Genomic DNA, 16,011 nt, shown 5'->3' on the forward strand with positions numbered 1-16,011 from the left:
TCTTCCAGGTGGCCCCCAAGATTCTCCTGCTCACCCTTCCCTGCTCTATTCTGACCTCTGCAATGCTTCCGTTTCTGGAGTCCTGCGTGCCATTCATTTTGCTAAGAACTCAGCTGCCCTGTCTCCTTCTCCAGGAGGCAGGCACTTGCCCCGAGCTCCTCCAGACCTGTATTCCTAACACCATCAGCTGATCACTGTGGGGTGTCACCCCAGCTGGACGTTTGAGTTCCCTGAGGGCAGGGCCCAGGGCCGTCTCATCACTGCTGTGTCTCCAGCACGGCCCAGCACTGGTGGGGGGTGGGGCAGCAAGAACTCAAAACAGCTACAGAATCATTGGAGCCATCCATGCAGCCCCAAAGCCCTGAGCGGTGCAGGAGACGACGACAGGCACTGGCCACTCCTCTGGGTCTCCTGCCCAGACTCCCCCCTCTGAGCGCTGCAGCCACTGGCTCCTGGTGGCCCTCACTGGGTCCACAGGCGGGCTGACAGTGAGAGCCCTGGCGAGCTCACTGCAGGGTAAACTGCCCAGACACGGAGGGGGGCCCTGTGAACTTCCTCCTGGAGAACTGGGTCAAGCGCAGAACCCCCGAGCCCCGCTTCCAAGCCAGGCCCACAGGAGGGGGTGCCTCAGACACTCACAGCGGTCCGGGGGCGTGACTGTGATGGACTGGGCGGTGAACTCGTCGTCAAAGTACCTTGTGTCAACCTCAGATGTGACCTGAGGCTTGAAGGGTGGCAGGAGCTGTGGAGAAGAAGAGTCCAGCCTCAGGTTCCTGAGGAGCGGAGGCCTCGGCCAAGGTCACCAGGGAGAGGCTGGGCTCCTGTGGGGAGCAGGCAGGCAGTGGGGCTCACCTTCTTCTGGACCACGTCCTGCCAGTTGATACTGAGGAAGAACCTGTGCTCCATGACCTCCTTGGCGTCGCTGGGCCCTCCGCCGAGCCTGGGCAGAGACGGCCATGAGCACCCACTTCCCGGGGCAGCCGGGTCCTGGGAGACGGGCTTTCGGTGTGAGCCCTGATAACCTCTAACGACTCCACCTTTAACATCCCGGGACACTCCACCACCTCACAGAGGAGGGATCTGGGGTCAGGGAGGGAGTCCTTGTGCCCAGGGTCAGAACCTGGAGATTCCAACCTGGCCCCAGGGACGGGGATGCAAGCTGAGAGGGTGGGCTCCTCAGACAGCCGCTCACATCCTGGCTCTGTCACCCTAGGCCAGGCACGGCCACCCTGTTCCTCAGCGTCCCCGGGAAGCAAGGGAGGGCAGGCAGAGCCTAAGGACAGGCTTGGCCAAGGGAGCGCCCCTAAGTACCAGCCATGGGGCCGGTCAATCAGCACACACCAAGCATTCCACAGGTGCGTGCACCTGTGGACGCTGTCCCCTGCAGGCCGAGGGAAGTGGCGGCGCTGGGCTGGGCTGCGCGGGGTAGAGGCCAGCCCTCACCTCTGCTTAGGGTCCTTCTTAAGCAGCCCAGCAAGCAGGGACTTGGCCTCGGGGCTGAGCGTGCGCGGGAAGCGGATCTCTTCCATGAGGATGAGCTCGAAGAGGCGCTCGTGATCCTGGTTGTAGAAGGGCAGGCGGCCACACATCATCTCGTACATGACCACGCCCAGCCCCCACCAGTCCACCGCCCGGCCGTAGTCGTTGTCCTCCAGCACCTGAGCAGGAAGGCGCAATGAGGGGCCGCCGAAGGAACCGCGGCCGGCCCTCACGGGCCCGGGCTGAGGGGCCCCGCCTCCCCTGGCCTTCCAGCCCCAGACACCTCGGGCGCCAGGTACTCAGGTGTCCCACAGAAAGTCTTCATGGTGGCCCCGTCGCTGATGCCCTCCTTGCACAGGCCGAAGTCGGTGATCTTGATGTGGCCGTCCTTGTCCAGCATGAGGTTTTCCAGCTGCAGGAAAAGTCAGCGTGTCAGGGACACAGCATTTATCTCAGGGTTTCCTGCCACCCCCGAAACCCCACACGCCCCTGCCCTTCCCTGGGGTGGGGGTCGTGGCCTGGGGGTTGGCAGGGCCAGGGTGCTGGGGGGAGGGGTCAGAGAGCACCTCCCCCCACAGGCCCTCTGCCCGCTGGTCACACCTCCCAGGGAGGCTGGCAAGACAGGGCAGGGGGCGATGGGAGCCAGGTCCTGCCCGAGCGGCTTCTCCTACTGTGGGCGGTGGTGGTCACACTTCAGGCGTGAGGAACACTGAACACTATCTCTCTATTTTTTCCTGAACGTAACACAAACGGGCACTTCAGTGGGCCTCTGTATAACCTCCACCAAGTCAAGAAACAACCCCACCAGCCCTAGGTGCTCCGCTGCATTATTAGCCACCACCTTCTCCAACAGAAAAGGGACTTCATTTCTGCTTTTCTTCAGTGTTTCCCACCTATGCGTACACTGTGAGTGACACAGACCCATCCCGGCTGTTCGGGCGGCCCCTCAGCCTCAGCCCGTGAGGCTAGAGCCTGTCCTCCTGAACTGCTGTACGGATGGTGTGGACCCACCACAATCTCTTCTATCCCCTCTCCAACAGCGGGCACTTAGGCAGCTTCCATCTGGGGCTAGTGTGCACAGAGCTGCTGGAGCGTGTGTGTCCACGCAGACACACACACAGGCGCCTGTTCTGGCGCGTGCTCCCAGGGCAGAGTGGCGGGTCACAGTGGACATGTGTGCTGGGCTCTGGTGGGCTCTGCCGGGCCGTCTTCGGAAGAGCCTGGACCAACTCGCCCTCTTGCCGTTGCTCCCAGGAGGCCTGGGAGGGCCCCACGCAGGCCACCTGCCCAAGACCACCACCTTGGGCCTGGGTGGGAGGCTCAGCTCCAAGAAGGACAAGACAGACCCACCAAGGAGGGGAAGCTCTGCAGACGGGTGCATGGCCCAGGCGTGGCCTGCTCACCTTTATGTCGCGGTACACTACGTCCCGCGAGTGCAGGTACTCCAGGGCTGAGACGATCTCTGCGCCATAAAAGCGGGCCCGCTCCTCTGTGAAGACACGCTCCCGCGACAAGTGGAAGAACAGCTGCCGGTGGAGGGAGGCAGGGAAGGTGAGACCCCCTGGCCCAGAGGAGGGGAGGATGGCACCCAGCCCGGTGACACGGTGACACCTGCCCCGCGAACGGCAAGTGATGGTGAGGACCAAGCGAGGGGCGGTGAGCAGAGCAAACTCACGTGAGTGACAAAGAAAGAAAAAGTGAGCAAGGGGTAGAGAGAAGGCCAGACAACAGGGGCCAAGCGGAGAGCTGGGGGGGCGGATGCAGGAGGGGGCGGATGCAGGAGGGGGCGGACGAACAAGGGAGTGACAGCAAGGAGGCAGAGGAGCACGACTCATGAGCAAGCGGCAACAAGCTGTGAGACGAGACCACATGGGGGATGAAGCCAGTGAGTCACACCAGGCGGAGAGAGAGCGTGTGGGGCAAGGAGTGGGCGCCAGGTGGGCACGGTGAGTGGCGGACGGAAAGGGTGTGGGGCGAGGAGTGGGCGGCAGGTGGGCAAGGTGAGTGGTGGAAAGAGAGGGTGTGGGGCAAGGAGTGGGCGCCAGGTGGGCACAGTGAGTGGCGGCGAGAGAGGGTGTGGGGCGAGGAGTGGGCGCCAGGTGGGCACGGTGAGTGGCGGCGAGAGAGGGTGTAGGGGCGAGGAGTGGGCGCCAGGTGGGCACGGTGAGTGGTGGAAAGGGTGTGGGGCGAGGAGTGGGCACCAGGTGGACACGGTGAGTGGCGGACAGAAAGGGTGTGGGGCGAGGAGTGGGCGGCAGGTGGGCAAGGTGAGTGGCGGAAAGAGAGGGTGTGGGGCGAGGAGTGGGCACCAGGTGGGCACGGTGAGTGGCGGCGAGAGAGGGTGTGGGGCGAGGAGTGGGCGCCAGGTGGGCACGGTGAGTGGCGGCGAGAGAGGGTGTGGGGTGAGGAGTGGGCGCCAGGTGGGCACGGTGAGTGGCGGCGAGAGAGGGTGTGGGGCGAGGAGTGGGCGCCAGGTGGGCACGGTGAATGGCGGATGTCTCTCATCAGGAGACCCTGCTGAAAGTAGAGGACGGGGGTCCTGACCTGCAGACCCTTTCTCTGCAGCCTTTAAGAACGTCCTTGCAGCACCGCCGGCCACCACCCCACAGCCCTCGACCTCAGTCTGTATCCCCCTCAACTCACTAAACGTGTGAACTCGGACGAGCCACTTAATGTCTCTGAGCCTGTCTCCCCACCTGCCTCAGGGGGAGGGAGCGAAAGGAAAAAGACACTCCAGTAAGCCTCCCTCTGCCCCCCACACCCAGGAACAGAAGGATTCAGAAGGGCAGGCCGGGGGTTGGGGGCAGACCTCGCCACCGTTGGCGTACTCCATCACGAAGCACAGGCGGTCGTGGGTCTGGAAGGCGTACTTCAGCGCCTGTGGGAAAGAAGGTGGCGGCATGGGAGGTGGGAAGATGGCGGGCTCTCTGCTGGGTCCCAGCGGACACGGGCGCTGCTGATTCCCTCCCCGCCCTCTCCTCCGCAGCCCCGGCCAGGGTCATGAGAATAATCTGACTAGGGTTCAAATCGCATCTTCACCTTTTGTGGGTAGTGAGGGAGCTCCCGGCTCTGAAGGCAGGGAAGGGGTTACAGGGCTCAACGATCCTGTCCTCTGCCTCTAATTAAGCCTCCAAGAGACACAGCCAGGGCACAAACTATGTTCTGAGCAACCACGGCTGTTTCACGTCTCTCTTCCTCCCATTTTACAGTCCAGTGTGTTAAACTTAGGGGCTTCCCTAGCGGGTCAGCGGTAAAGAATCTGCCTGCAACATAGGAGACCCAGGTTCAATGCCTGGGTGGGGAAGATCCCCTGGAGAAGAGAATGGCAACCTACTCCAGTATTCTTGCTTGGAGAATCCCATGGACAGAGGAATGTTAAACTTACACACACACGCGAGGTTTGCTGGCTGGGGGTTGGCAGTGGCTTGGGAGCCAACTCCCCAGATAGCCTGGACAAGTGATTCTCCAACAAACAAGTTGTTCTCAAACAGTGCTCTAAGGAGCCCGACAGAGTTCCTCAGAGGACCCTTAGGTGACCCCTGCTCAAGAGACTCTACTGCTGCCTGTCTGCTACACTGAAGAGCCTCGCAAGGTCTCATTTAAACAAGTGCTTTGGTTCAGCAGGACACCTGAACAGCGAGTGAGCTACAGCAATGACCCTTAAACCACTTTCCACCTAGTCCATCCGACTGACGTCTGCCAGCCTCGATGGAGACTGCTGCCCAAGAGGCGTCTGTCTGCTGAGCCTAGGTGGACAGTGATGGTGCATCTGCTTCTAGGATTACTTCCTAAAAGTCAGTCCGCTGGACTAAGCACCTCTAACCAGTACAGAGAGAAGCCATGCTCTCCTGGGGCCATTTCATAATCTGGTATCACCAGACGGCCGAGGGGTTGACACGAAGCCACCGTCTATAGAGAAGGTTCCACCCTGGCGTCTCAGTGCAGGCCACCTGGGGAGCCCGTACAGCGGCACCCCCGCCACCAAGCCAACACCAACCCACGCTCCACAGGGCCGGGGCATGGCTCCTCCGAGCTCTATCCTAAGGGCGGCCTGCGGGCCCCATGTGCGCGCCCTGCTCGCAGCGGAGCGCTACTCACAGTGAGGAACGGGTGCCTGGTGTTCTGCAGGACGCGGCTCTCGGTGACCGTGTGGGCGACTTCATCCTGCAGACAGAGGCAGGTGAGGGGCTGGAGGGCAGCACCACGCCGGCCTCACACCCGCCTCCAGCCTGAGAAGATGGAGGAGCGGGCTGGTGAACTCCTCTGCGTTCCTAACCAACGCAGAGAACGTGAATGATCACTCACGAGCCCTAATGAAATGCCGGGCCAGACAAGGCCACGCAGTGACTCGCGATCAAAACCACCCGGTGAAAAGCTGATGGAGACTTCTGACAAGGGAGGACCCCGCTGTCACCACCTGCACCCACGGGCCAGGTCTGACTCTGCAGGAGGGGGAGCAGACACTGAGGGCCCTGAGGTGACGCCACAGGCCGTGGTGTTCCTATAAATGGCGGCGACCCTATACACATTCTTGAAGGACCCAGACCTAGTCAGGACTCTAGGCTGTGAGCAATGATTCCCGGTATGTGGTCCCTACGCTGGCAGCATCGGTGTCGCCTGGGAATTTGGGAAAACACAAATTATCAGGCCTCCTTGGACCCATGAATCAGAAACTCAGGGTGCAGGCCCAGCAGCAGTGTCACAGGGCACCCCCGGACTCTAACAGGGGCTCGGATTTGGTATCTGAGTGTACCTAGAGAGCTGGGGTGCCCAGACACCTGCTCTCCCTCCACAGGGCAAGTCTGTCTCCAGGGATGCTGTGATAACACCGGTAACAATGTCTAAGACGTTTCTGACTCACAGCTCAGGGGTGGAGGGCTGCCCTGGTAAGGGCCAGGGATGTGGGGGCACATCACAGCCCCCCTGGCAGAGGACGGTCTGGTCTCAAATGTCACAGCTGAGGCCGAGAAGCCCTGCCCTGCACCAATGACATCTGGGCCTTGTTAATTTTTGCTGGACATGACCACAGTCTTTAACACCATCACCTGTTAAAGATACACATCTAAGCATGGACGGCTGGGAATCTCTGGCGCCTAGAACGCGCTCTAAGGTGCTTCAGAACAGAAAGAGACGAGGGCAGTGCTAAGGACATAAGACCAGCCAAACGGCACCGCTGAAGCTAGGCGACTGGATGGGGCAATCCACTGTATTTTTCTTTAAAAGTTTTAACGTATTTTAAGAATTTCCTAGTTTAAAAACTCTAAGTAAGAGAAAAGGAACAGAATTCCATTTCCAGCCCAGCCTCCTCCTGAGACACCCTGAGCCAAGCTAGCGCCCTAGTGGGCCCCCCAGGCCCTGCTGGGTGAGGCCCCTGTCAGACTCTCTCCTCCTTCCTCCCTGGTGTCCAGAGGGTGGGGGACTCAACAGGCAGGGCCCCACAGGACTAAGCAGTGGGTCTGGGTGTGGGGGGACATGGCAGCAGACGCAGGAGGTGTCCCGCCTGGTGCGTGCTCCCGACCACAGGCACGCTCCGGGATGGGCCAACGGTGGCTGGCCCACAGCAGCCTGGGGGGTGCCTACCTTGGCGATGATCACTTCCTTCCGCAGGATCTTCATGGCATAGTAGCGGCCAGTGGCCTTCTCCCGCACCAGGATGACCTTGCCAAAGGTGCCCTTGCCCAGGAGTTTGAGATAGTCAAAGTCATTCATGGTCTGCCCGGGATGGGGAAAGAGTCAGGCAGTCAGAACTTGGCATGTGGCCCATGGGAAGAAATTTTAACAAAGAGAAGAGAAAATTCAAAGGACACTGTTGCCAAAATGCCCAGGCAGGAGCAAGGAGGCCCCAGGCAGCAACTGTTTGTTCTGAAGGGGCCTTCAGACTGAGGCTCTCCCACCATCGGCTTTCCCAGGCACGGGGCCCTGGGGGGCTGGGCTAGGGATCTGAGGTGGGGGCACAGGGGTCTTCACCACCACTCAGGATGAGGCTGTCCCGCATCCCGTGGGCCCAGGGCAGTACTGCGCCATCTACCGCCTGAAATCACCACACGCACAGGGCAGTCAGGGGCTGTCCTGGCCGGGGCCCTGCGCTCTCGCGCCCGGTGTGGAATTCCAGTGGGGCAGGGCTGAGAGCGAGCGCGGTGCTCACAGACTGGCAGGCCCCCTCCTCCCCGCCCCGGCACTTACCACCTTGGCCCGCGCCTTGCTAACCGCCACCTCCATCTCCTCGGCCGCAGAACAGTCGCTGGGGGAGCCACACTTGTAGTCCATGGGGTCCGCCCCTGGGCCCCGCTGCTTGAGGCTGTTGGCAACCATCTGGATGGCCCGCATCCACTCCTCCCTGTGTGAGGATGCGGCCGGGGAGCCATGAGTCCTGGGGCGCCTGGGCCTCAGGGCAGGAGGGGCCGAGCCCCACGAGCCAATGACTAAACACCTTCCAGCACTCGGGGCAGATACGCCTGGGCCTGGCCGAGGGGAGCTTCTGGCCGCGGCAGATCAGGGAGGGCGAGATTAGAGCAAGAACAGAGACTGTCTGTGTGTCCAGCACGAGCCTGGCCTGAGGCCCACGCCCAGAGGGGAGACCGCCTTTCCTCACAGGCTCTGGAACATAAGCTGCCTTCCTGAGCCTTGAACCAGCGAGACGGTGCTCCTCTGAGGCCCTGGGAACAAATGACCAGCTCATGCATACAAGGGACCAGTGTTTTGTAAAAGAAAACCACGAACAGAAGGAAGCGTTCATTCGCCAAAGAAGGTGGAGATCTTACAAGGCAAGAGCTGACCAACAGGACCCCCTGGAGGTGCCTGTCTGGGGGTGGGTGGCTCAGGGGCCATCCTGCTGGGACTGGGGCGGGGGAGGGGGGGAGTGGTGGGGGGCGGGGGACGCTGGCAAACAGGGAAGCAGGTCCCAGCAGAAGGGAGGCAGGTTTAAGAACAATAAACTAGTTCTGTCACTCATGATTTAAACTCGCTGGGAAAGAATTTTCTTTTGATACTCGCAACAGACTGGTCTGTAGAGAGGGGAAAAAATACACCTAGGAGAAATAAGTTAAAAAATGTCTGCTGTGCTCAGTCGTGTCTGACTGTTTGTGATCCCACGGACTGTAGCCCACCAAGACTACTCTGTCCATGGGATTTTCCAGGCAAGAATACTAGACTGGGTTGCCATTTCCTTCTCCAGGGAATCTTCCCAATGCAGGGAACGAACCCCCATCTCCGGCGTCTCCTACATTGGCAGGCAGATTCATTACCACTGAGCCCCCTGGGAAGCCCAAGTAAAAAAGACCACACACCAGAATGAAAAAAGGATGTGGTTGAATGATACTAAACTGTTTGGACCCACTAGTTTCGTCCCTCTAGTTTGGACCCACCACACAGTTTTAGGGGTTTAGCTCAACATTTGTTGAGCCCCTTACGGATTCTGATCATGTATATAAAAGCCATGTGACCAGCTCTGGCTGAGTTCCACGGTTTGCTGAGCAAAAGCAGCACCCAAGTCCCAGGATCCCAGTTCACACCTAGAAGCTCTGCCTCTCTCACTCAAGAAGACATTGCTTCCTAAGACAGTCACGAGAGTTCTGGGAGCACGATTATCAGGGGCTGGCACAGAGGCCCTCCTCAAGCCCGAGCAGAGTCTGGGGGCCCCGGACGCCATGCGTGTCCGCCCCACGAGGGCGGGGATTTGGGGCTGGTTGTGACCCGGGCCCTGGCGGGTACTCGGGAGACATGTGAGGAACGGCTGAGCAAGGCGGCCAAAGCCCTGGGTGGCCCTAAGCCTGCTGCACACCCAGGCCAAGCGGCGCGAGCCTCTCCCCTTCCCGACCCAATACCTTAGGCTGGCATTTCTCAACAGGTTTCACCCAAGCCCTCCTTGGAACAAGTAATGGGACAAATCCCTGGCCCTACATTAATATTCCTATTTCCAAAAACTGGGGGGGAGGGGAGCATACCCAGCGACATGCTCTATCAGATCAGAACTGTCCTCTTAAAAATCTGAAAATGCTGACTTTGGGTATATGGCCATGGTTTGAAGAAAAAAAAAAAATCACCCATCTTGTAAAATAGTTTGAATATACTAAAAAAAAAGGCATATACCTCACATGTAGAGGCTGTGAGGGACTGCCACATGGGAAAGCAATCTGCAGGCCAAGATGTGCGTGTACTGTCGTCTGTCTGTAAGAGACGGTCCATCCTCAGGAGCTCAAATGGACAAGAGATGGAGCCTCTGCACTACAGGAGGGGCCCCAGAACCAGGGGACAGCTGAGCTGGGGCTCAGACAGCAACCCTGGCACTGGGCGAGGCCCCCCCAACCCCGCTCGCCCCCTCCTCAGCACCCAGGCAGCACTGAGACGCTGGGGAGCTGCCATGTACAAAACCTGCACCCAGAGAAAGTTCTCGCCTCAAGAAAGGGGCTAAAGATTCCACTGGAGGGGCCTGGACCCATCCCACCTGGAGCTGGAACCAACGGGGGTGCCCACGGAGGCCGGTCGGGGGTGACTCTCTGCCGCCTGACACGCCCCAGATCTGGTTCCAACTGGACCGAGGTGGCAAGGTTGCAGCACTCAGAATTTCAGAGAAAAGGCAAGGGCCTCTGTCCAGGATACTCCTCAAGGTTTTGCAACATGGTGTCTGGGGCAGAGGGGAGCTTCCTCCCCAGGCTAGGGCTGATGGGCCTTCCACCCCTCAAAGGAAAGCTCCCAGGGAAACGCTGAGGAAAATACTGGTTCCAGACACACCACCTCATTCCATGCTCCTTAAGAGGGCTGTAGAGGGAGCAGCCGTGCTCCCGACGGGAAGAGGTAGGGGAGGTAGGGAGGCGCACGGAGGCGGGGTCTCCTGTGGGCATTCCAGTCAGGGGCCGTGGCGCTGAGACCCACACTCGGCACTCCTCCAGGCCCTCCAGCCCAGGGGAATGGCGCTGGGGGCGCTCACGAGTGGGCTCAGGGACACCACGCTGCAGCCACAGAGCCCAAGGGCGCGGCAAAGGCAAGCTGCCTCTCAGGAGCCCTGACCCTGCCGTGTTTCTAGCCCAACTTCTGAGAGGACCTCCCTCACTAAACAACACAAGAGCCCTCCACTTGCTTGCTCCCAGAGCTGCTGAAATGCTTCATGTGAAGTAACTTTTTGAGTCCTCCCTGCATCCCTCTGAAGAAGGTACTATTATTCACCTCTTCTTAGGAGGCACAGAGGGGCTGACAGTTACCCAGTGGCAGTCAGCAAGCAGAGGCCCAGGGTCACAAACCCAGCCAGGCTCCACAGGGCGGCGTCAGGCAGGGAGAGCTGGGCCTGACCTCACCCCACTGCCGAATGGCCGTGGAACGCTGGGCGGCCTCACTTCTAGGACCTCCGTCTGCCCCCCACGTTCCCTGGGCCCAACACCATGGCTGAGAGTACAAACTCGGAAGCTGGAAGGCCTGGAGGGACTCCGGGCTCTGCCCCTTCCTGAGGCAACCACAGGCAGGCCACCTGACTTTCCAAGGGCTGTCCAAGGAAGGAATGAGACACCAGCATCAAGTGCTCAGGAGAGAGCAAACACCTCAAAGGGTTGTGAGGAGTCACCCAGCCAGTCCCTCCTGAGTGGCTTCTGCGTGCCAGGCCTTCTTCCGGGCGCTAGGGGTGCAGCAGGGAACCAGCCCCATTGGAGCTCCAGGCCTAACATGCAAGACACCTGTGTCAAGGCTCCAAGGCAGGGGCCAGAGAGGAAGCCCCTGCTCAGAGAGTAGTCTGGAAAGGCCTCTCCAAGGAGGTGGCACCTAAGTCAGGACCTGGAGGACCTCCCCGGAACGTGGGGCTCCCCAGGGCCAAGAACGGGCACTTGGCTGTGAAATAAGTGAAACAGAGGGGAGGAGGCAGCCCTGTGAAGTGCCAGGAGGGAAAAGAATCCAGGCAGAGCAACCAGCATGGCGAAGGCCCCGAGCAGGGAGCCTGGGGCGTCTGTGGAAGGCCCAGCAGGTGCCAGCCTGGCTGGAGCCAACAGAGAGAGAGGAATGGAAGGGATGAGAGCAGGAGGGAGGCCATGGCGTGAAGGAGGTAAGTCTGGATCCTTCACGTCACAGAAGTCCTGGAAGGGTCTATCGGGGCTGACAGGGCCTGACTTTTCTGCTCTAAGTCAACAGCTGCTGTGTGGAGTATAGGCTGAGAGTCTCAAGAGGAAGCACACCACTAGTCCCACGGCAAGAGGAGATGGTGGCAGACAATTCGGAGGCGAGAAAAGGTGGCGTGACTCTCCAGGGGCCCCAAGCCAAGACGCTTCCACATCCTCCTGGTTCCTCACAGCCACTGAGCCCCACCGGGACAGCGGCACAGTGGCTGGTCTGACTCTAGATCCTGGGCCACCCGGCTGAGCAGAATGAACTGCACCCTGGAGGGAAGGCCAGTGGCCTGGAGGTGACAGGGCTGTCCTCGTCACAGCCTCGGGAAGAACAACTGACTGCTGGTCTTGACGCCAGATGGGGCCCTCTCCCCTAACCAGGGTCCCCCTCAGAATCAGAGGGGCGTTCAGAGCTGGAGCCATCTGGGGTCCCCCTCTGCTCAGACACTCTCAGATGGGCTGCCCTGGCGGATTCGGGCCCAGCCCTGCTTGGCAGGGAAAACACAGGCCCTTCAGATCTTCTTCTTCTTTTATTCCGTACCTCTCTGGGCTTCGGTCTCACCACCATCATGTCTGTTTAGCAGGTGAGGAACTCCTGTCTAGAAGTGTAGCGAGGATAAGTGAATTGACACATGTGAAGACCTTAGAACAGGGTCTGGCTCAACAGAGCATTAGTCCTAATTGTTCTTTTATTCATTTGACAAATATTTACTGAACACCTAGTTATATTCCTGGCACAAATAAACAAACAGAAAATGTCACACCAGGCAGGACAGATGCTATGAGGACAAATAAAGCAGGCTAAGGGTAACAGTCGTGGAAGGCAGGCAGGACCCTCCGAGAAGGCGGCATCTGAGCAGAGACCCCACAAAGTTAAAAGCAGAAATATAATGACATCTGGGGGAAGAGGATTCCAAGCAAAGGAAATAGCAAGTGCAAAGGTCCTGAGGTAGGAAGTGTGCCTGGCATGTTTAAGGAAGAGCATGGAGGCCATGGTGGCTAAAGTGCGGGAACTGGTGGCAGGAAAGTACTCTGAGGCCAGATCATGCAGGTCTTTGTAGAACAGGGCATTGGCTTTGGAGTTTACTCCAAGTGAGACTAAGAGCCTCAGAATTTCAAACAGAAACTGCACGGTAAGATTTCCATTAAAAAAGATCACACTAATGTGATGCTCTGTTAAACATTCCTGCCAAGACCAGGGGTCTGCCAACTTCTCCTGGAAAGAGCCGAAGAGTAAATATTTTAGGCCTTGCAGGTCACACAGTCTCTGTTACAACTCGGTCACTGCTCAATTCTGCCACAGGACAGCAAAGAGCAGTCACAGATAATTGGTAAGTGAATAGGCGTGGTGTTCCAATAAAACTTTATTTATAAAACTAGGAGGCTGGGCCACAGTTTGCCAACCTTACTTCAGACCTAATTTTCAGTTTACAGGAAATACAGGCACAGAAGAACAAAGAAAACAGTGCCAAAAGACAATAACACGACACGTCCAGGGTATGGGGCATCCTGCAAGACCACCAGTCTGGCTTGTCAAAAAAGAGAAAAACATCAGTGTTGTGGCGGGGGAAGAGACAAAGGTTAAACTAGACTAAAACAGGACACAGACAGCATGTACCTTGGTTTATCAAATCCTGGTCTGAAAAACAACATTTTGAGGACAACTGGGTAAATTTAACTATGGCTCAGATCTGGGGAGGACGTTAGTAAAGTATGAATATTACAAATAATCATCTCTGGTGTGATAAGGGCACCAAGATTCTGTAGAAGCAGCTCCTTATTCTTAGGAGATGCCTGCTGATGTATTACGGAGGAAAGTGTCACAAAGTATGAACAGAAGTTCAAGATTCAGCATAAAATACAGCCGGATGAGGCCAACACGGCACATGCTCAACTGCTGAACCTAAGTGCAGGGTATCTAGCTGTTCATTTACGACAATGGTCTTTCAACTGTTCCGTCCGCCTGAAACAACAAGTCATGGCAGGGAGTAGGGGAATTGCTCCAGGTGCCCTGGGGAGAGCCCGCTGGGGGAGGAAGCAAGCAGGCTGCTGCAGCGGCGACCGGTCACCGGAGTGGCCCCGTTGGCCCCCGCCCCACCCCCGATCCCCAGGCTCAGGCCTGGCAGGGCAGCGAGGACAGTCACGAGCAGAGCAGCCTCCCTCTCCTGGGTTTCGGACTCGTGCCTTCCCTAGAGTTAAGGTCAGGAATCTGGGGTCTGGTCTCAGAGCAATCCCATCAGATTCCTCTCCAGTGACAGCAGCAGGTACTAAGAAAAGGAGGAAAGTGGGGGCTCTCCAGTCCCTATAGTCTCAGTAAAGGGACTCTTCCCCACGCCAAAGAGCATGGCATTACGAAAATGGAAACTAGAGCAGGCCTCTTGCTACTAAAACTCTGCCGGCTCCCCAAGGCTGCTCCAGGCTTGCAAAGTGTGTGCCAGGTACTGCTGAGTCCAGGGCTTCCTGTTTATCATCCCCCTGAATCTTTCAGCAACCCTGTGACAAACCCCAATTGATTCACTGCTTGCCAAGCCCTGTGGGGACCTCCATCTGGAGCCCAGGCGCCAGCTGAGCTCGCCAGCTTCAAGGCCTCCGCTTCCCCTCTTCCAAGACCCTTAGCTCTTGATTCTTTAGTCATGCAGAACCCTCTGCAGTCCCTGGGATGACAAGCTGCCTCGCATCCAGGCTTTTTCATAGGCTGGTCCCTTTTCCCAAAGCCACCTTCTTCTTCCTATCTCCGCGGCTGACTCCTCCCCCATTCCTCAAAACTCAGCCCAACGCCTAGACCCTATGCACCTTCTGATCCCAGCTGGCTTTCTACTGGCAGGCCATGTTTTTCCTGTGCCCAGTTTTCATCTGAGTAATATCTCAGGGGGCCTGAGATGACCATTCTGTTCCCCATAGTGGGGCAAGTATATTTTCACCCTTGGGAAGCTTTGCAATGACACAGTTTAGATTATAGTAGCAAGTCTTTTCGCTCTAGAAATGCACTGCCCACAAGGGCAGCCACTAGCCCTAGGTGGCTATTTAAATTTGAATTAGTTAAATAAAATACAAAATTCCGTCTCTCAGCTTCACGAGCCACGTTTCACGTGCTCGGTGGCTACTAGCACCGAGTGGCTACTAGGCAGTGGCTCAGTGGCACACGTGACTAGCGGCTACCCTGCTGGACACTGCGTTTCTACCACGGCAGAAGCTTCTCTTGGACAGCACCGATTTAGGGTACTCCAGAGGATCAGCTGAATCCTCACCCCAAAGACAAGCTAAAAAAAATGTTTCTCGAAATGAAGGCCACACAGGTTCGAACCCTGGTCAGGGAATGAAGATCCCACATGCTACACGGCACAGCCAAAAAAAAAGGAAAAAAAAAATCTATCAAAGTGAAGGCCAACGACATGAGGGAAAAATATTTGCCACTCGTTACAAAGGGCTAAGCTCTCTAATATATAAAGAGCTTTCAAAAATAAATAAGCAAAAGACCAAGTACCCCAAAGAAAAACAGACAAAGGACATAAACAGACAATTCAGAAACAGAAACTCACATGGCCCTTGACCACACGACACCTAAGGACACACACTCACCAAACGTTTGGTAAAAAGTTGAATGTTTGAAAACACAGGCTGTGATAACCCTCAGACACAGGCATAACCCTCTTAGAATTAGAATTCTATTATGCCTAATACCAACAGAACTGGTCGTAAAAATTACCAATGCATATTCCCTGTGACCCAGCAATTCCATATCTAAGAATCCACCTTACAGATTTACCTGCAAGTATGTCAAACAAGGTAACCACAAGTTGTTTCACTGTGCCATTGCTTTTCCCATCCAGGTACTAACCAGGCCCAACCCCGCTTAGCTCGAGATTAGACGAGACCAGGCGTGTTCAGGGTGGCATGGCTCGTAGACTGTGGCACTGCTTCTAATAAGCCCGAAAGGTTGAAATAACCCCAATCACCATTAATAAAGAACTGCTCAACTCAGCGGCACAGATGCGCACCTGTTGAAAAGTACAGCACATCTCTCTCTACACAGAAGCAGAGCGCGTCCCCAAGACACATGAAATAAAACAACAGTGTGGGCACGGTGCCACCTTTTGTATAAAAAGAAAGAACAAGAGGAGCAGGGCACAGAAGTGATGTCTGAACGAGCTTGTCCACACTCATTGAGAAGCAGCTCCTGCAGGACACGCAACAACAGCAGTCAGCCTGGCGGTGGGGGATATGGCGCGCAGGGCTGAAGTGAGAGTGAAGCTTTCGCTACACACCTTCTCATGCTGTTCTGCGTTTGTGAACTAGGTGGAACTGCTATCTCTTCTGATTAATAAGATGATCTTTTAAAAACCGGAATCTCTGGACCACCTGCCTCTGTATCAATAGAGATGCTCATTAAAAAGGCAGCTCGTTGACCCTTTGCAGGTCTCTGGATAAGCAGAGGCCCTGAAGAGGC

The 16,011-nt window shown here is 57.2% G+C and overlaps 1 protein-coding gene across 4 annotated transcripts in view; it reads right to left on the reverse strand.

Moving 5' to 3' along the window:
* AKT2 (AKT serine/threonine kinase 2) overlaps positions 1-16,011 on the reverse strand; it is a 49,484-nt gene that overhangs the window by 3,607 nt on the left and 29,866 nt on the right. For all 4 annotated transcript variants that reach the window (XM_018062407.1, XM_018062410.1, XM_018062408.1 and 1 more), the window contains exons 5-13: positions 7,663-7,816; positions 7,060-7,191; positions 5,578-5,643; positions 4,289-4,357; positions 2,883-3,005; positions 1,763-1,891; positions 1,444-1,658; positions 853-940; positions 640-742 (exon numbers count right to left, since the gene is read on the reverse strand). In XM_018062407.1, coding sequence (XP_017917896.1) covers positions 640-742; positions 853-940; positions 1,444-1,658; positions 1,763-1,891; positions 2,883-3,005; positions 4,289-4,357; positions 5,578-5,643; positions 7,060-7,191; positions 7,663-7,816 — 1,079 coding nt within the window. The remainder of the gene's footprint in view (positions 1-639; positions 743-852; positions 941-1,443; positions 1,659-1,762; positions 1,892-2,882; positions 3,006-4,288; positions 4,358-5,577; positions 5,644-7,059; positions 7,192-7,662; positions 7,817-16,011) is intronic.

This window comes from Capra hircus, chromosome 18 (genome assembly GCF_001704415.2).
Source record: "Capra hircus breed San Clemente chromosome 18, ASM170441v1, whole genome shotgun sequence".
NCBI lineage: Eukaryota > Metazoa > Chordata > Mammalia > Artiodactyla > Bovidae > Capra > Capra hircus.